At 44.5% G+C, this 24,315-nt stretch overlaps 1 protein-coding gene across 1 annotated transcript in view; it reads right to left on the reverse strand.

Moving 5' to 3' along the window:
* AGBL1 (AGBL carboxypeptidase 1) overlaps nucleotides 1-24,315 on the reverse strand; it is a 336,673-nt gene that overhangs the window by 91,842 nt on the left and 220,516 nt on the right. The window contains exon 22 of the mRNA XM_063314373.1: nucleotides 22,989-23,152. Coding sequence (XP_063170443.1) covers nucleotides 22,989-23,152 — 164 coding nt within the window. The remainder of the gene's footprint in view (nucleotides 1-22,988; nucleotides 23,153-24,315) is intronic.

Below are 24,315 nucleotides of genomic sequence, written 5' to 3' on the forward strand. Positions count from 1 at the left end.
TTCTGGCTAACCTCTGGAATTTTGCATTTAATTGGGCATATCTCCCCCTATCACTGTTGCCTTTTGCTTTCCTTCTTTCTTGGGCTACTTCTAGTGTCTCAGCAGACAGCCATTTTGCCTTCTTGGTTTTCTCTTTCTTTGGGATGTATTTTGTTGCCGCCTCCTGAACAATGCTGCCAACTTCTGTCCAGAGTTCTTCCGGGACCCTATCTACTAAGTCCAGTCCCTTAAATCTATTCTTCACCTCCACTGCATATTCCTTAGGAATATTAGTGAGCTCATATCTAGCTGATCTGTGGGTCTTCCCTAATCTCTTTAGTCTGATCCTAAATTGTGCAAGAAGAAGTTCGTGATCTGAACTACAGTCAGCTCCAGGCCTTGTTTTTACCGACTGTACAGATGTCCACCACCTTTGGCTGCAAAGGATGTAATCAATCTGATTTCGGTGTTGTCCATCTGGTGAAGTCCATGTATAAAGCCGTCTCTTAGGTTGTTGGAAGAGAGTGTTTGTTATGCAGAGTGAATTGTCTTGGCAAAATTCTATCAGCCTGTGTCCTGCTTCGTTTTGTTCTCCCAGGCCATACTTACCTGTAATTCGAGGTGTCATTTGACTGCCCACCTTAGCATTCCAGTCTCCTGTGATGAAAATAACATCTCTTTTAGGCGTGTTGTCCAGTAGGTGCTGCAGATCCTCATAGAACCGCTCTACTTCAGCTTCTTCAGCATTTGTGGTTGGGGCGTATATTTGGATCACTGTGATGTTAGATGGCTTGCCCTGAATTCGAATTGAGATCATTCTGTCGTTTTTTGGGTTGTATCCAAGCACTGCTTTAGCCACTTTACTATTAATTATGAAGGCTACTCCATTTCTTCTGTGGTCCTCTTGTCCGCAGTAGTAGATCTGGTGGTCATTTGATGTGAAGTGGCCCATTCCAGTCCATTTCAGTTCACTGATGCCCAGAATGTCTATCTTTAATCTTGACATCTCACCAATAACCACATCCAATTTGCCCTGGCTCATAGATCTTACATTCCAGGTTCCGATGGTGTGTTGATCCTTAGAACATCGGATTCGCCGTTCACCACCAGCACCGTCGGCCGCTAGCCGTCCTTTCGGCTTTGAGCTAGCTGCGTCATCACGTCTGGGGCTAGTTGAGCTCATCCTCTGTTCCTCCCCAGTAGCATTTTGACCATCTTCCGACCTGGGGGTCTCATCTTCCGATGGTATACCGACATATCTCTGGTTGTACTGATCCATTTAGTTTTCACGGCAAGAATACTGAGGTGGGTTGCCATTACCTTCCCCAGGGATCGCATTTAGTCTGACCTCTCTGTCATGACCTTCCCGTCTTGGGTGGCCCTTCACGGTTTAGCTCATGGCATCATTGAGGTGCTCAAGCTCCAGCACACGACAAGGTAACGATCCTTTGCTGAAGATATTCACCATAGGTCAGCAATTTCCATAAATCTGAATTAGAATGCTCCTCAGGTCCTAAAGGGTTTTGTTGCTTCCTACTCACTCAGCTTATGGGAACCTCTCTGGCATTCTATCAACCATTGTACACATTTTTCATGTGCATATTTCTACATTGCACACACATAAAAAGTTTGTTTTAGTAGTATTGAATTCTGTAAAAGGCACACAATAGGTTAATCTGAAAACAACAGAATAGTCACAATCCACCAGAAATGTAATAACGTTAAGTTGTGGGTATGTGTGTGTTAGGTTCTATGGTAGAATAGCAACTCTGCAAGGATAACACTCAGGTGTTATTATTATTTCCATATTATAGGTGTATGGCCAAGGCTTAGCACATCATATCCCTATGCTTATCCTCAGTTGGCATCTTGGGAGATGTTTGGGGGAGAAAGAGAGTTGTATCCCATTGACCTCCATGCACTCAGCAGAAGTTGTGAATGTAGTTCAATGGTAAACCATCTGCTTTTCATGCAGAAGATCAGGTTTCATCCCTGGCTTCTCTAGGAAAAGCCTGTACTAGACATGTTGGTAGGCAGACCAAGGGGCCAATGGAAAGAGAAGCACAACTTCTATTCTAAAATCTTCCAAGAAGCCACACTATTTGGAAGCTGTTGATGATATAGCCTAGCTTTCCTATAGCATTTTGACTCATATTTTTGAAGAGACAGCGAGGAGGCTGATAGCCACCAGGCCCACTATACAAAGCAGAGATCAAGCTCTTGTTTCTTTCTTCATCGTAGCTAAAAGCAGATGGGTAAACTAATTTTCAGCATGGCATCCACCATCCCAGCTGTGCTGAGTCTGATGGACACAAGTTGAGTTTTGAAAAGCTGTGAATACTCTTGTAAAATGGCTGCGAAGGGGCTGTTTGCCCATTCACAGATTGGGAGGCATAGGAAATAAAGTCCAGTTTACCAGGCTGAGACTTTATTTATTTGTTTGTTACATTTAAACACCACCCATCTCATTATAAAAGTGACTCTGGGCAGCTTACGAATAAAAAGTCATAAAAATCCATTATAAAAATGCAAAAGAGAAAAGATAGAAAAAGATAAAAGAGGAAAACTAAAAGGCAGAGAAAGCATCTTCAGACCACCAACCTGGCTGATGCTAGGTTACTCTGTCTTTATTTCTGTACAGGTAGGCACACTTCCAAAGAAAGCTTGGCTGCAGCCAACCATCATTTTAATTTTCTTTAAAAAGAATGCTTACTGTATACAGCTCAGTTGGGCCCAGAAGCTTTCTTGGAAACAAATGTGATGTTGGAAGCTGGTGCTCTGTTCTGCTTTGCAACAGGCCAGGTCCACACTACTGTACTTATTATTGAATGCAGAAGTCATTGAGGGCAGGTAGCATGGTAGGAACCAAGAAAGATACCTGAGGAATACTGTCCTGTTCAGACACCATATTGGGATCAGCAAGACTATCAGTACTCATGACATCTACTCTCCTAAAAGTCACATTTGCGATATGGGCAGCTTTATAAATGGGATGGATGGATGGATGATAAAAGATATGCTGATTTTGACCTGCCAAGAATCTGCTAATATTTTCCATTTCTTTTTTTGAGGATAAATAGTGAAAGGTACAATAGGATACCTTCAGTCTGAAAGATGATGTTTCTCTTATTTATTAGCTGCACAGGTTTGTTAAGGAATATATTACAAAGGCAGAAGGCAAGGGATGGGCAAACTTTTGGCGGGTAGAAGATTCATTTAACATTTGGGTAAGGCGATTCTACAAACTGAGCGGTATTATTTATTTATTTTATTTTATTTCTATCCCACCTTTATTATTTTTTTTAGAAATAACTCAAGGCAGGAAGCATACCAAATACTCCTTCTTCCTCCTGTTTTCCCCACAACAACAACAACCCTGTCAGGTGGGTTGGGCTGAAAGAGGGGGACTGGCCCAAGGTCACCCAGCCGGCTTTCATGCCTAAGGCGGGACTAGAACTCTCAGTCCCCTGGTTTCTAGCCCAGCACCTTAACCACTAGACCAAACTGGCTCTTGTGTAAGCAGGGAAAGGATATTCCATTTTTTCCAGTTTGGAGCAGGCTGGGTATGTTGTAGAAGTTTCATTAAAAAAACAGAACAAAGTTAAATCTATTGCAGAGCTTGCACTACAGTTTTTGCCTATTTTCCATTTTAAGTTTAAAAAATATATGGATGGTGAGGGCTCAAGGAACTAAAAAAATGGGCTTATAAGATACTCCTAGCTCTTGGGCTATTGGCTACCCATCTCTGCCATAGACCTGGCCTGAAAAGTTGGAGATCAGTTCACTGGAGCTGGTTTATTACTTCACAATTGCAGCAAGGAATGGCTGCCAACCTGGATCTAATTGGTTAGCCCTTCCTAACCTTCCTCTTAATTCTGACCTGCTGTCCACATTCACATGATAATTCTGGTCTTATTATCCACTCTGCTGGTTAAGTGACTCACCTTTATGTGCTAAGAGCAAACAGTGTAGGATGACTGGGTTGTTGCGTACGCCATTTTTTTCTGTCCTCCTAGCTGCTACAAAAGAAGCTGGGGAGCTCTCATTTCTATTTTTCTGTGACCCTTCTGGGTTAGCCATGGCCATTAATTAACTGGATGAAGGTGTTCCCACAACACTGAATTGGGCGGCTCATGCCAGACAGAGCCGCTATATTCAAATACCATTTGGGAGATCTTCAAATACAGGCTAAACACAAGAGGTGCTGAGTTTTAGCTGATACATCAAAATGCATGTTTTTTTAACCTTTTATTCTTCTTGGACTACAAACACCTTTCTCCTCCCAGATCTGTGAGCTTTCTTGTCCTTAAGCAAAGTAGGAACTCATGTGATCCAAAGGTTTTGGAAACCTTGGGAGGTTAATCAGCCGTAGGACTGTATAGGTCAGGAGGTATTGGAGAATAAGCTGCTGCACAGCCACTTTACATGGTGGCAACAATTCTAGAAATCCAAGACCTCACTACAGCCTCAACATGTGCAGCTCAAAACAACTGTCAGCGTGGAACTTGATTGCCTCCCTGATGGAGCTTTAGAAAATCCAGAGTGGCAAGAGATCATCTTTCACAAGCAGGTCAAATGTTATGTTGGTTCATTAACTGTTGCATTTGTAAGTTACATATATAATCCCCAGCTAACTCTCTAGGTCTCTTCATGAACATAATGTGTGGCAACTTAAGAGTTTGCATAGAAATTCCTTGGTGGTTTTTTCCTACCCTCATCTCTTCATATGGTGGTTATGAGGATAAAGGAGAGAACAAATGATGGTATCTTGGTCTGAACTCTTAGGAGGAGATATGGAAAATATAGGTGGGGTAGTTCCAGGCCCCCAAAGCCCTTTTGGAGACTACTGAAGCTACCTCTGACCCCTTTTGCCAAAAATTGGCCGTATGGTTTCCCAGCATATTCAGTCAGGAAAATATGTGAACCCTAATGTAAGTTTAGAGGAGCAAAAAATTAAGTTTCCTCTTTCACCTAAAAATGAAATCTTTGGAAGGGAGGGAGGGAGGGAGGGAAGAAAAGTCCCAGCCCTGCTCACTTTGCATTGTCACCCTACGTACTATAGCCCTAAGCATTTTAATGGAGGTCCTAACCCCAAAAACTTGTCCCTTCTCAGTATAATACAGTGCATGTGAATAATTAGGAAACTCATGCGAGTCTAAGCAATTGCTTTCTGGCCACTAGCTACTATACATGTTTGGTCATATCTGCCCTGCATGGCATCTTCTGAGCTGCCACATTTTAGAATACAATATCTGCCAACTGAGCATTCCAGCATAAATCCTCATAAAATCCCCTCCCAATTTCTTACATTTGATGTTGATTCAGTTCTCAGTTTACTAGATCCGGCTCAAATTCCAGGCAACTGAAATTCTTGAAATTAGATGTTGTCAGTACTGGAGAAGGCATGCCTTTGAGGAAAATCTACATTTGAATTTGGGGGTTGTAACTCATAAATTAGGCCAGTGCTGGCCTTCTTTTCTTTACTTTGAGACCATTTCATGATTAATTTAGTTCTAGTGAATTATCTTTACTCGCTATGGAGCAGAAAATGCATTTCCTAGCCTATTAATCTCCACTCCGGACCCATTTAGAGAACTAAATGAGGGAGAAGTCGTTTGAACACTTTGTTCTAAAAACAAGACACTTCTGGAATTCTAAAATATTCTAGGCCCTGAAAGGGGCAATAAAAATCATTAGAGTTGGGAGCAAGGAATCTGCTGATGCAGTTAATTCCAAAGGTGGTTTGTTTTTTTTTCCCCCTAGTAGCAAAAACAATGAAGTACCAAAAGCAATGAGCAAAAGTCTGGACTCATTTCTGGGGTCCATTTCTTTAAAAATGTTTGTCTGGTTTTTCGTTTAGAAGAGCTACATTTCATTCTCTCAGGCCTTATAAGCTTAACTCACTACTTATGCTGCAACAGAGTGTTTAAATCAATCTTGTATTTGCTGTCTTCATTTTTTGCTTTCTAGAAGGTATTTAAACTTATGACTTTATTACATGTCATGCTTTTTCAATTGTTTTAGGGATCCATTCTGTGTTCCTGCTTTTAGCCAAGGTTACAGTTTTATTTTGTTATCAATAGTTTGTAAGAGGAGGGGGGGAACACTGTATCAAACCCTTGAACAATGTTTGTTTGGAAAAATACAAATTCTTACAGGGCAATTAACATTTGGAAAGGAAAATGAACTGGCACATAAGTCTCCACCTAACATTTAATACTCATCTGGTAGTCTTTTGCTATTTCATAACCAAAAGGAGGGGAAAAAGTCATCAGCTAGCACAGCCAGCCAAGAGGTGCAGAGCTTGCTCACTTGCAGCTGGTGTACAATTTGAATAACCTCGCAGATTGCATTAACAAGCAACACAGTGGTAGGGGGTACACACTGCCAACTCTGATGTCTTCCATTTCTGTTTCCAAATTGACCCCCTACTCACCTGCCCTGCCCTCAGATTCATTACATGTTATTTGATGAATTAATTATCTTGGTGACATTGCCCACCAGGAGAACCTCGCCTGGCCCTTGAGCCTCACTTGGGTGTTTGATAGCGAACTCAGGAGTCCAGCAGCTCCAACACAATTTCAGAATAAAAAAAATGTCAGTTGGGTAATACAGACAGGCACTAGGAAAACATTAATGAAAAAGAGCTAAATTATAATGGACCACATATCAGGCCCAATGTGGTGTCTATTTGAATAACAGACATATTTATTACTGTCACAGAGCCTGTGAAGAATGTGTTGGATGGAGCTGGTAGACTGGGGTTGATGGGAAAAGAATACTGTCTGCAAAGAGATGGGGAGAAATAAGGGGAGAGGAAGGAAAAACCAGTCTCTTTTCTCTGCATTTGAATGGACACAATAGCACAGGGTATTTTATCACCTAGGGTCAAAAATTAAGCACTGGGCATATTCAAGAGCAGGTTGCATTGTACAGTTGCAGGCAGAGCCTGTGACAGAGATGCACAGATCAGTCTACATCCTGTCAATGTCAGCATTATACTGTATGTATTCAATTGTTAATTCATCCCATCACATTCAACCTCAGTCTGCAAATTTAAAGCATCCACACCCAGATGGAAATATGCATTTGCCTCATGCACAATTTTCTGTAATGTGTGTGTTTTGGAGAAAGCTTCCCCATATTTCCTAACTTATTCTTTTTTTTTTCTATGCAACCTTTTGCACATGTATGCCCTTTGGTACCCAGAATTTCCCCATGTGCAATATTTTTTCTGAGAAATATTGTAAGACAAATGCTAGTAGACTCTGAATTAGATGGCTTGTTCATATCTCCCCAGATGCAGTGTGGGAAGATCATGCCATTGCACCTGAAAAGGAATATGTGATGGGGTTCTTTGAAAGGCCAGTCTTATATTTGGTGATGAATATCACCCTCATTCCACAGGTGACCATAACAAACATGAAGGAGCAATGCCAGACAACTCCAGTCAATCCATTCCAGTAGAGCCAAATTTACTCCACAGCCCAGAACTAACTTCTGTGAGTGATGCTGGATAGCATACCATGTCCATATACCACATGCTATGCTATTTTAGTCTGGGCTGTCTGTGTGAGTCAATGTTTTTAGCTGGTTTTATATTTTCACTAACCAAACCATATACAGTGTGAAATATGACCATTGAATGTGTATTATTATTACTGTGGGTCACACAGTCCACCAGATGTTTAGACTGGATTTGGCATTTTTGTTCATCTACCAAGACTTTCCCAAGGACCTGGAATAGGCAGATGTAGCTTTAAATTTACCAGCCACCCAACTCCAGTGGACTCTGGGTGGTGTGCAAAACTAGTGAAAATATAAAACCAGCTAAAAACATTGACTCACACAGACAGCCCAGACTAAAATAATCTAAACAACAAAACAAAACAGGCCGTTGAACAAATAATAAACATCAACCCCAGGCCTGGGACCAAAGCTGGGTTTACAAAGCTTTTCAGAACCCCAGGAGAGAGGTTGCTGTCCTTATCTCTGGGGGGATGCGGTTCCAGAAGGTGGGGGCTGCAACAGAGAAAGCATGCTTCCTTGGTCCCACAAGATGGCAATGTTTAATGGACCTGGAGCACACCCACTCTGCTGAAACGTGCTGGGCGGGCAGAAACAGTTGGAGATAAGTGGTCTCTCAGATGCCCAGGCCCTATGCCATACATTTATGTCTTATACTTGGGTTTTTTGTGCTAATTGATCAAAATAAACAAGCTTAAATGAATTAACTGTTTGAACCTCCTGAACACCACAGCCAAGTGATTTTCTGTCATTTGTTTTCAGATGATGAAGTGAAGTGGAAGGCAACGGAAGGGGAGGAAAGAAAAAAATGGGAAGGGGAGAAAAAAGACAGATCAAAACCAGGAAAAAACAAATGGGAAGAGTGTTGAATCTAGAATAATTCAAAGATACATGTCGAATACAATGGGGTGAGGCCTGGCAAAGGAATTCCACTGATAAATCCATGTATTTTAATAGTGGCACTTTACTGTTGTTGTTGTTGTTCTATGCATATTGCTGAAATAGGCTAGGTGCCTAGTAAATACCCATGGAAGAAAAAACGGGACTGTGTGGAGGAAGCTAAATTGTAGGTATGAATACATTGTGTCTCCAAGACCTCTCTTCTTTTTTACACGTTCAGTCATTGCTGACCTGTAAGAAAAAAGGAGACACTAAATTGGCAAGAAGGGCTTTTGATTCCAGGGGGTCTCCACTCAGAATAATGTATTCTCTCCTGTACCACTAATCCACCTTAAATTCCATTTGAGTCAACTTTAACCCAATGCATAAGCATCATCCTGGAAACAAATAGCATATTATTCCCTGCAGTGCATAGAAAAAATTTTCAAGTCTAAGTTCACTGAAGGAACAGCAGGGGAGGGGGAAAAAAAAGGAGGGAGTATATTAGAAACCCAAGCTGAGAAAGTGGGAAAAAATAGAGAGACCTACTTAAAAAGAGGTTTTGTTTCACTCCAGAATCTGCAGAAAAGAGGAAGCAGTACCAATTACCATCTCTTTGCTGGTCATGACAAATGCAAAGAAAGGCAGAAAGCTTTGACTAGGACCTAATAATTTTTCTGGCAGATGAGGCATGAAAGTTATTGTCAAAAAACAGGATGCCCAATGTGGTTGGTAGCACTTCATCTTCCCAGGTAAGAGAACTCCTAAAAGTTTCAGGTGACTGTGGGTTGTGGGCTGTGAGAAGAGTTCATGAACATATCATATGACCTGATGCGCCCCCTGAGAGGAGGTAATGGTCCAAGCAAAATGGGGAAAGACATCTTTCTGAGTGCTGAAGCTGGGTTGCCAAGGAAGCAATGTTTGGATTCTGGACGTAGATAAAAACACCATCTCTGACATCTATGGCTGTTGCCATGGCTGTAAAACTTGCACTAAGAGAGGAATGTGCAGCTTCAGCAATGGACCAGAGCAAATGCTGAAGGTGTGTGGTCAGACCCAGGGGTCACCAGGAATTTGAAGCCTCCAAGTAAGGGGATAAAGCATTCATTTGGCAGGGTGCTCTTCTTTAGGGTTGGGGTATCATATACTGTATCTTGAAAGGCTTTGCTCAGGGAACTAACTCTTGATTATGTCACTATATAAATGTAACAAAAATGTGACAGCATCTTTGATAGTCATGAGGGAAAGGGATTTGTGGCTGTCTTGGCCCCTGAGACATGGGTAGGAAATCAGGGCTGCTACTGGGTGTGCCCTACGGTCACAAAAAAATACAGCCTGCAGAAGCGTGGAGATACTGACACATGCAACAGGTCAGAAGATCAGTGGGATCAGATGGCTGGAAGGAGAGAGGTGGCTAGAAATCCAACAGAGCATTAGACTACCCAGAAGGAGAAGGAAGTAGAATGGTTTTTCTCTCTTTCCCACTAACGGTAATTTAATTCATTGTGTGCTGGAGGATACATACGGGAAAGGTTATAGGCAACAAGTCCGTGCATGAATGGGTAGTGGAGACGTGTGTTTGGGGTGGTGCTCACGCTGTCAGAAGGCAATCAAAATAGTTCTTGGTGTTAAACAGATTGCTCACCTGACAGGGAGGCAAAGTAACATACTCTTACTTCAGATGAATTCTCAGTTCTGAAGGAGATCTTGGCCAGCTAGATTAAACATGTCTCCTGATGGAAAAGAGCACTGATTTGAATTCTGGACATGTGTTTGAAAGTTCACATCAGTAACATATTCATTCCAGGAGATTTGACATCAAGTCAAACTGACTTGGTTGGTTGGTTTTGTTTTGTTTCATTTAGAAAATGAAAATATTTCATCTCCTAAACCAATATTGGAAGGGGAAATCCAGAGAAGACGAGGCTTACAAAGAGTGCCAATGGCTGATTATATTTATCATGGAAGGGATGTTTGGACAGGATCCATCTCAAGATGACTGTACAGAGGTCTGCCCTATCTCTGAATTAAGAGATGCTGCTATTAAGTTAACTAGACTTACCAGGCTATCAGTAGGAATATTTCCACTTTGCAGATGTGGCTATTTTGTACCATGGTTGAGCTGGATGATGACTTGCACAATGCCTTTGCTCTCTCAAGTATGCTTGTCAACACTGTTGGCACCCTTTGAAAATATGCCAGATTTGGCTTCTGATCAGATGAGTTCAAAATGTGGAAAGGTGGGTAGTCAGTTCGATATCCCCTTCTGTGGGTTAACCAGAGCAGATGTGAAGTTGAAACAGTTTGGAAGCATGGATATAAAAGCTTGGACACAAATATAGTAAGGTCTGATAGGTGGCATTTCTCACTGTTGTAGTAGGTTGCTCAGATGGAGAACAACACTGGCAGCTGGAGTAGTGGGGAATATGCATCAGAGATAAACTATAGAGATTTGTAATATAAAGGGATTTGACAAAGCAGAGAGACTCAGTGACAAAGTATATGTATCATATAAAAAAAAAAAAAATCCAGAGCAAATCCATTTAAAATGATCTCAGGGAATCTGGGATGTGGAAGAATTATTTTTGCTTGAGATTAGATGAATGTTTCTCTATCAGAGGAGGCAGTTCTGGTCTAGATGGAGAAATAGACTGGCAGATTCTGCTGAAGATGGGAGCTGTAGGAACAGACCCCTAAGAAGCTTTAAAAACCAGTCTGTTTCCAGGGTGATTCCAGGATGATTCCAGCGGGGCCACAGTGATTTGTGAACTGGTAATATTTTATTCTTTTTGTATTTCCATGACATGCTGTGGGCATTTTTACTGGTTTCTTTTTGTTTGGTTTTCTATGACTCATTTTTTAAATTTGTGCACATTGCAGTTAGGTAGTTAATACATTGAATAAAATCTTCACCATCATCAACATCATCTCCTCCAAAAATGTTGGTCCACAACCCCAACTAACCAACCATCAGACTAAGCATTTGGTCTCTTTGGTTTGCATTTTTTGGAACATGGCTGATGGTTTAGCATGTGGTTTATTCAATAAACTATGGTTAAACAAACCATGCTTTAACGCAACACATGAACAAGACTTTTGACAACATCACAGGTTGTCATGTATAATTCATCCATTTTTTTTCCTGGTAAACCAAATGGATAAGCAGAAAGACACTGGAAAGGTCTGCATATATAACGCCTGGCAGTTTTACTTGTTTAATTTTTACTTTACTTTTACCTTTACTTTTTTACTTTTTACTGTTACTTAGTTTACTCTTTTACTTTTACTTTTTACTTTACTTGCTTTGTGTGTTCTGTTAATGCAGCAAACACCCAATATATACTTGTAAAACTCAGCTGCTCATAAACACTTTTTTGTAACCAATTTTCCTAAATATATATCCTATTTGTGTGTGTGTGGGTGTGTATGAGTTATATTACATGTACTTCTTAGTGTAAATTTTTAAACAGACACTGTTGGATGATAGAAGGTGCTGTTCAGAATGCATACAATGCACTTAGAGGAGTTTTTAAAAAGAGGCAATGCTGCCGTCGGCAACAAGGCAGGGAGAGGCTAATGTAAACAGTCCCAATCCTGTTGGCTAGAAGGTCAGCTGCAGGCTCTAAAATTAAGCTAACATTGAGAAATGACAGATTTGGCCCACAGACTGCCAGCTGCCAACTTTTAGAAAGACATTTTACAAAGCCTTAACAATAAAAAGAAAGGCACTATGGAAACAATGCACCAACTCAGTTCTGAAAGATATTTTCTCCAGTTGACCTGTCCATTAATATGTTTTCTTGCTAGAATTTCAGGCCAATGAACATAAACAGTAACATGAAAAGTGTAGATGGGTAATAAGCAGGGTGCAATTGTAGACTAAATGCGATCCCTGGGGAAGGTAATGGCAACCCACCCCAGTATTCTTGCCGTGAAAACTAAATGGATCAGTACAACCAGAGATATGTCGGTAAACCATCGGAAGATGAGACCCCCAGGTCGGAAGATGGTCAAAATGCTACTGGGGAGGAACAGAGGATGAGTTCAACTAGCCCCAGACGTGGTGACACAGCTCAAAGCCGAAAGGACGGCTAGCGGCTGACGGTGCTGGTGGTGAACAGCGAATCCGATGTTCTAAGGATCAACACACCATTGGAACCTGGAATGTAAGATCTATGAGCCAGGGCAAATTGGATGTGGTTATTGGTGAGATGTCAAGATTAAAGATAGACATTTTGGGCATCAGTGAACTGAAATGGACTGGAATGGGCCACTTCACATCAAATGACCACCAGATCTACTACTGTGGACAAGAGGACCACAGAAGAAATGGAGTAGCCTTCATAATTAATAGTAAAGTGGCTAAAGCAGTGCTTGGATACAACCCCAAAAAATGATAGAATGATCTCAATTTGAATTCAGGGCAAGCCATCTAACATCACAGTGATCCAGATAGATGCCCCAACCACAGATGCTGAAGAAGCTGAAGTAGAGCAGTTCTATGAGGATCTGCAGCACCTACTGGATGTCATGACCCCGTTGCAAGGCACAAAGAGCCTCACAACGTGGATCATGATCATTAAGGAAAAGAGGAAGGAGATAATTAAATCAGAGCTGAAAGCAAGCACCCAAAGTAACCACACCCATGGAAGCATATGCAGCTGAATAGAAGGACTTCGAATAAGCAGAGATAAACCACACCTGGTGCCCCGGAGGGCACACCTGAACCCAGAGGACAGGAACAGCAACCGGGAAAACACCCACACAGCCATCAAGGGACCCATCAAGGGAACTGGGGACAATGAAGGGTGGGGGAGCACGAGACCCCGCAAGAGGGTATAAACAGGGCACCTCACCAAGCAGCCCCCGTTCCCGTTTTTCATTCTGTCAGCCACCATTCCAATAAACCGGAAATCCTTAATACCTATTAAGTGAGTCCGTGCCTTATTGCGAAGCGAGACTGACCCTGACATAAAAACGGGAACCACAAAATTTTTTTACCTAGCACCTATCCAACCAGCTTGTGAGGGACCCGGCTAGGTATGAAAACCTACGGAGCGCGGCAACGCAACCACTCGGCACCCAGCGGTGAAGCTCCCCTCCCCTCGGGCGGGATGTGGCTGAGGTCCGGGTGGCGCAACGCCCAGGTATGTATGGGATCCAGCTCGGGGGAAGAGGAGTGGGAGGGAACCACCCCGGCGCCCCGGGGCCAGTGGGCCACCAGGGGCGAGATGGGGGGACCCTCTCCAGGTTCACCCGGCACCCCGGAGGAGATGAGAACCGACCCGACACTCACGGCAGATGGAGTCGAGGGATCGCCCAGCACCACGGAGGGACCGAGGGAAGGTCCCTCCTCCATGACGGCCAGAGACGAGGGCGAGCGGAGTGGCGAGCACCCCAGCGGGGGTCTGCAGACGGCGGCGAGGCTGGACGCGCTGGAGGAGGGGGTGCAGGTGATACGGCTACTGCTCCAACAGCTGACGGCGGTGCAGGGACCCCGCGGTGGCAGCATTGGGGAGGCGCACCCGGACGAGAGGTGGCGGGACGACCTCGCCGGCGGCGGTGGTGGCTACGGTGGAGCCCGATTCCAGGAGCCCACCCAACGACTGGAGGCGCACCCGGCTGAGAGGCGGAGCAATGACCTGGCGTACGGCGGTGGCAACGGAGGATCCCGGTTCCAAGAGCCCACCAGGGGGATGACATCCCACCCTCCCACCCTGCCGACGGGACGACTTACTTGTGAGGAGACCCAGAGAGAGACAATGATACCGCAAGAGGACTGGAGACGATCCGACCTGCACCAGCCCCCGTGGAGCACGCTGTACGGCCCAGAGGTGGCCTGGAGCCAAACCAGAACGGCCGCCAAGGACTTTGGCATTAAGTTTGACGGGGACCCCTCAAAACTCTCCTTTTTCCTAACAAATGCAAGGTACTACCTCGAAGAATGGGATCCCTGCTTCAGGACTGAAAGGGGCAAAGTGAATGCCCTGGCCATAAAGCTAAAAGGACGGGCCACTGATTGGTACATCCAGCTCTGCCAATCAGGCGCCCGGGCGCTGCAGGACAGCACAGAATTCCTGCGGGCGCTGGAGCTGCACTTCAGGGACTCCCTGGAGCAAGAAAGAGCTAAAAGGACACTGAACATGCTCAGGCAAGGTCAGCGCGCCATGGCAGAGTATGCCATGGAGTTCCAAGCCCTAGCTGGAAAAGTGGACGCCTGGTCTCAATCGACCCTGATTGAGAAATTCAAACAAGGACTTAACTTAAACGTTCTCCGGTGGGCACTCTGCCGCAACAATCCCAACTCCCTGACCGAGTGGATCTGGCTGGCGGGGGAAGCAGAGGACGCCCACGACACATTCCTCCATGCCAAAAAGGAGGCGCAGCAGGCGGAGGCAGCGAGACCCCCACGAACAGCTGCAAGGCTGGGGAAGGCGAGATCCCAACCGTGGAGGGAGGAACAGGACCGGCGCTTTGCAAAAGGGCAGTGCTTCACATGCGGCAAGGACGACCATAAGGTGGCAGCATGCCCCAAACCGACACCCAGAGAGAGCACGAGGAGGGCACCAGCTGCACCAACCCCAGTGCCAAGAAAGCAACCAGCAGCGAAGGGGGAGTATCGAGCCAGACATTTCCCCTACAGCTCAGAGGAGGAGGGAAGCAATCCCGACGAGCCGACGGGAAACGAAAGCCACCTGGCCTAACGGGCGCCACAGGACAGGTGGAGAAGAGCAACAGGCGTAACGACAAAGGGGTGAGTGAGGAATGCCCCACCCTCTATGTCTGTGTCACCCTCACCCATGGGGAAAATACAGAAAAGGTCTGGGCACTGATTGACTCTGGCTGCTCCAAAAGCCTAATGCACCCAGACCTGGTAGCCGCACTGAACCTCCGCTGCTATCCACTTCAGCACCATCTGGTGTTCACTCAGCTTGACGGATCAGCAGCGGGAGGGGGCCCGGTCACCCAATACACTGGAGAAACCGCGCTAAGGCTCGGCAGCCATGAGGAAAAATTGGCTTTCATCGTGGCACCGGTGGGGCAACCCCTACTCATACTAGGGATCCCATGGCTCATGCAGCAAAAACCAGTTATCAACTGGAAAACCAGAGAGATTAAGTTTGCTGATGGGCGTTACCAAGCACCCACAGGGAACAGGGTCCCCCAAGCGGCCATGGGGAGGGCAACAACGACTTCAGAGCACAGAGAGGCAGTGCTGCCAGAGGGACCGCCAAGCAAATACGCAGACTTTGCAGACGTCTTCGGCGAGAAAGAGGCGGACAAACTCCCCCCCCCCACAGGAAAATGGACTGGACCATTGAACTGGTCCCAGGGGTACGTCTACCCAAACCCAAAATATATGCCATGACTCAGTGGGAGCTGGCAGCATTGAGGGACTTTGTGGACAAAAACTTGGCAAGAGGTTTTATCGAGCCTGCAAACTCTCCAGTAGGAGCGCCAGTCCTCTTTCGTGAGAAAAAGGACAGGTCACTGCGGCTCTGCACAGATTACCGCAGATTAAACGCCGCATGCATATCCAATAAATACCCTCTACCCTTAATAAAGGACATCTTGTCCCACCTGGCAAAGGGTAAGGTATTCTCTAAACTTGACCTATGGGAAGCCTATTACCGGATATGGATACGGGAGGGGGATGAGTGGAAAACTGCCTTCAACTGCCCATTGGGGTCATTTCAATACAAGGTGTTACCATTCGGACTGTCAGGAGCACCGGGGGTATTCATGCAATTAATCAATGAGGTCCTGCGTGACCACCTTTTTAAGGGGGTTTTGGTTTACCTAGACGATGTATTAATCTACACTGAAATGGAACGTGAGCATGAACACTTGCTAAAAGAAGTGCTCAGGAAACTTCACAAGGCAGAGCTGTTTGCCAAACTCTCCAAGTGCGAGTTTCACAAGAAACAAATTGACTATCTAGGGTATAGGATTTCCGCAAAAGGAATAGATATGGACCCAAGCAAGGTCCAAGCTATACTGGCATGGGAGCGCCCACGCACGAGGAGGCAACTTCAAAGTTTCCTCGGATTCACGAATTTTTACAGGGGGTTCATCCCGGGACTGGTGGAGATTGTATTACCCCTAACGGACCTGCTTAAGACTAAGGGCTTGGGGGACACACGCAAATCGAGAAACCCGGGGGCGCTACTAAACTGGACAGCTGATTGTCAAACGGCATTCGAAAGACTAAAAAACCTCTTTACAGCTGAGCCAGTGCTACAACACCCCGACCCCACCAAGCCTTTCGTAGTGCAAGTAGACGCCTCCGACTTATCCATCGGAGCTCTCCTGCTCCAAAGGGACTCTGACAACCAGCTAAAGCCCTGCGCCTACCTTTCCCGCAAATTCTCCGAAACAGAGCGAAGATGGCATGTATGGGAAAAGGAGGCGTTCGCAGTAAAAGCAGCTCTGGAAATGTGGAGGCACCTGCTGGAAGGGGCCACCTGCCCCTTCGAGGTCTGGACAGACCACAAGAACCTGGAGGCTCTCAGCACGCCTAAACACCTCAGCCCAAAGCAGGTGCGCTGGGCACAGTTCTTCAGCCGGTTCAATTTCACGCTGAAATTTATACCGGGCAGGAAGAACTTCCTGGTGGATGCCCTCTCCTGATGGCCACAGGACGACACGCAAGCCTCAGACATCGTGGGGACGGTATGGACCAACAAACAGCTGGGTTGCCCAGCTGTCACGCGCAGCCAGACAAGGAATCAGCGCATGCCAGCACGAACGCCAGGGAACGAACAGAGCCGCCATTCAATTTCCCCTAACTGGCAACAAAGACTCGCACAAGCACTACAAACAGATACATGGTTGCAAAACAACCGACACCATGTATCTATCAAGGACAGCCTCGCCTGGAAAGAGAAAGTCTTGTACGTGCCAGAATCACTGCAGGGGGAAATTTTAAACAGATCACACAATGACAAAACTGCAGGACATTTTGGGTTCGTAAAAACCCTTCACCTAACGAGGAGGCAATTTTGGTGGCCAAACCTGAGAAAAGACGTTAAAAACTACTTTGCCACCTGTCCCACATGTGCCACCTCCAAACGGAAAGGGGGGAAACCTCGCAACCCTCAAAGAAGCTGGCACCTAAATTCATTGGACCCTTTAAAATCACAGTGGTAATCAATCCAGTTACATTCAAACTGGAACTGCCTCACAACTTGCAACGGGTCCACCCGGTATTCCACTGCGCCCTACTGAAACCGACAAACACATCCAAATGGCATACGGAAGAACCCCCGCCCCCACCCATCATGATAGACAACCAACAGCATTTTGAAGTACAAGAGATACTGGACTCAAGAAAGCAAAGAGGCAAGCTGCAATACCTCGTTAAATGGAAGCATTTCCCACACCCAGAGTGGGTCCAGGCACAACATGTCATGGCAAGACAACTAACTAGACGTTTCCACGAGGTATACCCAGAGAAACCAGCACCCTAAAGACATCTTCGGGGGGCAGCATGTCATGACCCCATTGCAAGGCACAAAGAGCCTCACAACGTGGATCATGATCATTAAGGAAAAGAGGAAGGAGATAATTAAATCAGAGCTGAAAGCAAGCACCCAAAGTAACCACACCCGTGGAAGCATATGCAGCTGAATAGAAGGACTTCGGATAAGCAGAGATAAACCGCACCTGGTGCCCCGGAGGGCACACCTGAACCCAGAGGACAGGAACAGCAACCGGGAAAACACCCACACAGCCATCAAGGGACCCATCAAGGGAACTGGGGACAATGAAGGGTGGGGGAGCACGAGACCCCGCAAGAGGGTATAAACAGGGCACCTCACCAAGCACCCCCCATTCCCGTTTTTCGTTCTGTCAGCCACCATTCCAATAAACCGGAAATCCTTAATACCTATTAAGTGAGTCCGTGCCTTACTGCGAAGCGAGACTGACCCTGACACTGGACAACACACCTAAAAGAGATGTTATTTTCATCACAGGAGACTGGAATGCTAAGGTGGGCAGTCAAAAGACACCTGGAATTTCAGGTAAGCATGGCCTGGGAGAACAAAACAAAGCAGGACACAGGCTGATAGAATTTTGCCAAGACAACTCACTCTGCATAACAAACACTCTCTTCCAACAACCTAAGAGACGGCTTTATACATGGACTTCACCAGATGGACAACACCGAAATCAGATTGACTACATCCTTTGCAGCCAAAGGTGACAGACATCTATACAGTCGGTAAAAACAAGACCTGGAGCTGACTGTAGTTCTGATCACGAACTTCTTCTTACACAATTTAGGATCAGACTAAAGAGATTAGGGAAGACCCACAGATCAGCTAGATATTCCTAAGGAATATGCAGTGGAGGTGAAGAATCGATTTAAGGGACTGGACTTAGTAGATAGGGTCCTGGAAGAACTATGGACAGAAGTTTGCAACATTGTTCAGGAGGCGGCAACAAAATACATCCCAAAGAAAGAGAAAACCAAGAAGGCAAAATGGCTGTCTGCTGAGACACTAGAAGTAGCCCAAGAAAGAAGGAAAGCAAAAGGTAACAGTGATAGGGGGAGATATGCCCAATTAAATGCAAAATTCCAGAGGTTAGCCAGAAGAGATAAGGAATTATTTTTAAACAAGCAATGTGTGGAAGTGGAAGAAGACAATAGAGTAGGAAGGACAAGAGACCTCTTCCAGAAAATTAGAAACATTAGAGGTAAATTCCAGGCCAAAATGGGTATGATCAAAAACAAAGATGGCAAGGACCTAACAGAAGAAGAAGACATCAAGAAAAGGTGGCAAGAATATACAGAAGACCTGTATAGGAAGGCTAACAATATTGGGGATAGCTTTGACGGTGTGGTCAGTGAGCTAGAGCCAGACATCCTGAAGAGTGAGGTTGAATGGGCCTTAAGAAGCATTGCTAATAACAAGGCAGCAGGAGACGATGGCATCCCAGCTGAACTGTTCAAAATCTTGCAAGATGATGCTGTCAAGGTAATGCATGCTATATGCCAGCAAATTTGGAAAACACAAGGATGGCCATCAGATTGGAAAAAATCAACTTATATCCCCATACCAAAAAAGGGAAACACTAAAAAATGTTCAAACTATCGAACAGTGGCACTCATTTCACATGCCAGTAAGGTAATGCTCAAGATGCTGCAAGGTAGACTTCAGCAATTCATGGAGCAAGAATTGCCAGATGCACAAGCTGGGTTAAGAAAAGGCAGAGGAACTAGGGACCAAATGGCCAATATCCGCTGGATAATGGAAAAAGCCAGGGAGTTTCAGAAAAACATCTATTTCTGTTTTATTGACTATTCTAAAGCCTTTGACTGTGTGGACCATAACAAATTGTGGCAAGTTCTTAGTGGTATGGGGATACCAAGTCAACTTGTCTGCCTCCTGAAGAATCTGTATAACGACCAAGTAGCAACAGTAAGAACAGACCATGGAACAACGGACTGGTTTAAGATTGGGAAAGGAGTATGGCAGGGCTGTATAGTCTCACCCTACCTATTCAACTTGTACGCAGAACACATGATGCGACAAGCTGGGCTTGAGGAATCCAAGGCTGGAGTTAAAATCACTGAAAGAAACATTAACAATCTCAGATATGCAGATGATACCACTTTGATGGCTGAAAGCGAAGAGGAACTGAGGAGTCTTATGATGAAGGTGAAAGAAGAACGTGCAAAAGCTGGCTTGCAGCTAAACCTCAAAAAACCAAGATTATGGCAACCAGCTTGATTGATAACTGGCAAATAGAGGGAGAAAATGTAGAAGCAGTGAAAGACTTCGTATTTCTAGGTGCGAAGATTACTGCAGATGCTGACTGCAGTCAGGAAATCAGAAGACACTTAATCCTTGGGAGAAGAGCAATGACAAATCTTGATAAAATAGTTAAGAGCAGAGACATCACACTGACAACAAAGGTCCGCATAGTTAAAGCAATGGTGTTCCCCGTAGTAACATATGGCTGTGAGAGCTGGACCATAAGGAAGGCTGAGAGAAGGAAGATCGATGCTTTTGAACTGTGGTGTTGGGGGAAAATTCTGAGAGTGCCTTGGACTGCAAGAAGATCAAACCAGTCCATCCTCCAGGAAATAAAACCAGACTGCTCACTTGAGGGAATGATATTAAAGGCAAAACTGAAATACTTTGACCACATAATGAGAAGACAGGACACTCTGGAGAAGATGCTGATGCTAGGGAGAGTGGAAGGCAAAAGGAAGAGGGGCCGACCAAGGGCAAGGTGGATGGATGATATTCTAGAGGTGACGGACTCGTCCCTGGGGGAGCTGGTGGTGTTGATGACCAACAGGAAGCTCTGGCGTGGGCTGGTCCATGAAGTCACGAAGAGTAGGAAGTGACTAAATGAATAAACAACAACAATTGTTCCCCAGGTGGTAGGTAAAGGTAAAGGTTTCCCTTGACGTAAAGTCCAGTCGTGTCCGACTCTAGGGGGCGGTGCTCATCTCCGTTTCAAAGCCTTGGAGCCGGCGTTGTCCATAGGACACTTCCGGGTCATGTGGCCAGCATGACTCACGGAACGCCGTTACCTTCCCGCCGAAGCGGTACCAATTAATCTACTCACATTTGCATGTTTTTGAACTGCTTGGTGTGCAGGAGCTGGGACGAGCAACGGGAGCTCACCCCGCCGCGCGGTTTCGAACCACCGACCTTCCGATCGGCAGCTCAGCGGTTTACTTCAGGAGACTTGAGTTCTGAAACACCTTGACCCTTTTCCCCATTTATCAAGCTGCCTCATGTTTTCATTCCTCAGCTTTCCCAGGTGTCTGAGTTTGCCTTCCTTGCTCAAAGTTATTTTGCTCAAAGCCTTCAGCAGCTCCAAATTCTAAAGCTGAGATCCTGGTTTATGCCTGGTATGCATTCATCTAAGCAAGCCCCAATGATGCCCTTTAATGACACACCAATCACTTGTCAGGCAGCTATACATGGCCAGCTTGGCATTTGAAACACACATAAATGCATCATTTCTACATTCACATGTACCAGTGAGCATGATTAAGACTTCCTTCCTTCCTTCCTTCCTTCCTTCCTTCCTTCCTTCCTTCCTTCCTTCCTTCCTTCCTTCCTTCAAGCATTAAAAACAATGAGCAAGACTGTAAATATGGTCTCCAGCATCAAGAACAGGTGGTGCTAATGACTGCTAAAGCATCCCTGAAGGAAAAGACTAAGAGTCCACCATAAATTATGGAACAATTCTGATATGAAGAAGGAAGAGGCAATACAGTCTTGTGTTGGGGAAAAAATGGGGGAAGAATTATTTCAACAAAAGACTCATTGTGTGAACTGGAATTCCTTGCAAATTGATGTGCTACCTTTTTTCTACCTTTTGCAGAAGATTTAAGATAACTGCTTGGGACCAAAGAGTTCTATCATCTTCTCAAAGATGATAGATCAAAAAATATATTTCCGTGCATTGTCCACACCCAGTTACATAAGTCCATCATTCTTTTTGCAGACTTGTTAGACAGCGTACTTCAAAGGAAATGAGATTACTCTTGTTTGTACATATAATATAGGACTTTGATCTATTCCTACTGGGGTATTGCAAACTATTATACTGGGGTGATTTTAAATCTGGTAAAGACTTGAGCACCTCTACCAGTCTTGAACTGGTGAGCAAAGACATAGCAGGGAAGAGTTCAAACTAGGCACAACATCCTGGTTAGATTGTTGCTGGGAACTACAATTAAGACCAATCATACCAAGCAAGAAAACAGTCTTCCATCAGCAGGTTATAGCTGATTTGGTGATACAACTCAGTTCTTACAAGAATGTCCAGCTTAGGGTTGCTTCCTGCTCTGATCAACCTGAATGCCTGGTTCTGTTAAAAACAGATGGCCATTCCTTCCTCTCAAGCAAAACAAGTTGCGTCTACTGGGAATAACAGACTGAACAAGTTTGCATGCATTTTGGCCAGCATAAGAAAATGGGATGGGATCAACAACCTTGCTTACTAGATTTTGACAACCCTGATTAGGAAAACAAGGATCTATTCTACCCTTAAGGACCTTGAACCTGCTCATCATGAGATTTTAGATGAAATCTGGTTTCAGTTCTTCTTTATCTGTTTTGAAATTGCTGATCATGTTCCCTTATACAAAATAGCCATACCTCTTTTCCTGGATCTCTCCATCTTTCCCATTCATCATTAGATAAAAGTGTTTGTTACTATATTATAGTAATACATTACTAGGATTAAGTTGTTTATGTTGTAACGTATTTTCATGGTGGTGGTTTTTTTTTTTTCTCATATGCCAATCAGAGATGGTTTGGAATGGAACAGCAAAGAAATTTTAATAATAGTCATAAAACTACCACCACTACTACTACTACTTCTTATCTTTCTGTTTGCACTAGATATCCCCTAGTAGCTCAAATTTAAACCTAGCCAAAGCCTTATAGTCTAGGTACTAGGAAGCTCCTTTTAGCTGACCATTAATTTCAGTATCAGATTACTAAGGATGAGAAAACATTAAAAAATAAATAAATAGTAGAGCATGAAGTGTACATAAAGGTCCCATTTTCTAGTACCTTGAAAGCCAAGGGCTAGTTTGGTTCCTGATAAATTGTTACTGGTCTGACCTTTGTGCATGGAGATCAGCAATTTCCTCTTCTGGGTCCAAAAGAGTCTCTGCCTGGGCCATCACCTTCTCGCTGCATGGCAGGGATTTCAGCTGAAGGACCAGAAGTCCAACGCAGAACTTGGCACCCATCTCTTCCAGTTCTGACGTTCCCATCTGGAGTCCCTAGACACAAGAAAGAAGATGACGGGGGAGAAAATAACATTGGAACCTCTAAGGAAATTCTGTGATAGGCACTAGCTTGGTTCATTTGTTTTTCCTGTATCACTCCAGAGAAAGCAGAAACGCAAGTGATCACTCACAACATTTTCCGAATGGATGTGGAAGCGGATGAAAATAAAGAGCCTTTGGCAGGCTGTGAGCAGGGAAATATCCAGGCAGTGATTTTTGATATAAAAGAGGTCTTACAACATGCAAGTGAGTGATGTGTCCTTCAATCCTCCAGTTCCACAATCCTCAGCTACATTGGTCTCCCTTCGCAGACCCCCCTCATTACTGTCTTGCTGCAATGAACTTAGAGAAAAGTTGCCCCAGGCAGTCTTGAAGAAATATTGAAATGAATTCCCTCGATCATAGTTTCTTTCCTCAAAACACATTAGAAACATAATAATGACTAAATGTTTTTCTTTTGCTTGTGCATGTACATCTGTGCCAGTTCCCTCCCTTCTACCTCCACTTCTTCCTCTCAACCCAGACTGGCCCTGAAAACCTAGGATTTCAACCCTTATTAAAATTATTCACAAGTAAACTAAACCAACGAGGTTCTGTTGCACTTTGAAGGTCACTTCAATGCAGCAAAGCTTCAATCAAAGTGCCCCTTTGAAGGAAACCACCTAATCAAAGCAGCATTCCTCTGAACTGCCAAATGAGAACAGCTATCCCACTTTCATTCAGATACTCAAAGGAGCTTCTGCATACATGTATAGAATGAGACTTCATTGTGCCAGATGGGAATAGCCATCCACGTTGAGTTGTCCCACTTTGAATCAAAGGGCAGAGCTGGATTTTTTGAGTAAAGAGTGCCTCATATTGAATCATGGCAATGATCCTGAATCAGGCAAGGCCAAAGAGTGGAGTAGAGTTGCTTCACACAGATTTACTGAGAGAATACTCGGGATCTTCCTGTTAATTGTCCTCCATCACTCAAAGATCACATTTTAAATTATAAGCATGTTGAGAGAAAAGTGTATATCTTTTCTGGTGTTACTTTTCATCGCATTTATGGGTGTTATTCCCAGGGTGCCCATTCTCCAGGGGAACATGACATATGTACACATATTCCTCTACATAACCAGTAGGTAAAAAATTAATATAAACATTCTAATGGA

This window comes from Candoia aspera, chromosome 13 (genome assembly GCF_035149785.1).
Source record: "Candoia aspera isolate rCanAsp1 chromosome 13, rCanAsp1.hap2, whole genome shotgun sequence".
Taxonomy (NCBI): Eukaryota; Metazoa; Chordata; class Lepidosauria; order Squamata; family Boidae; genus Candoia; species Candoia aspera.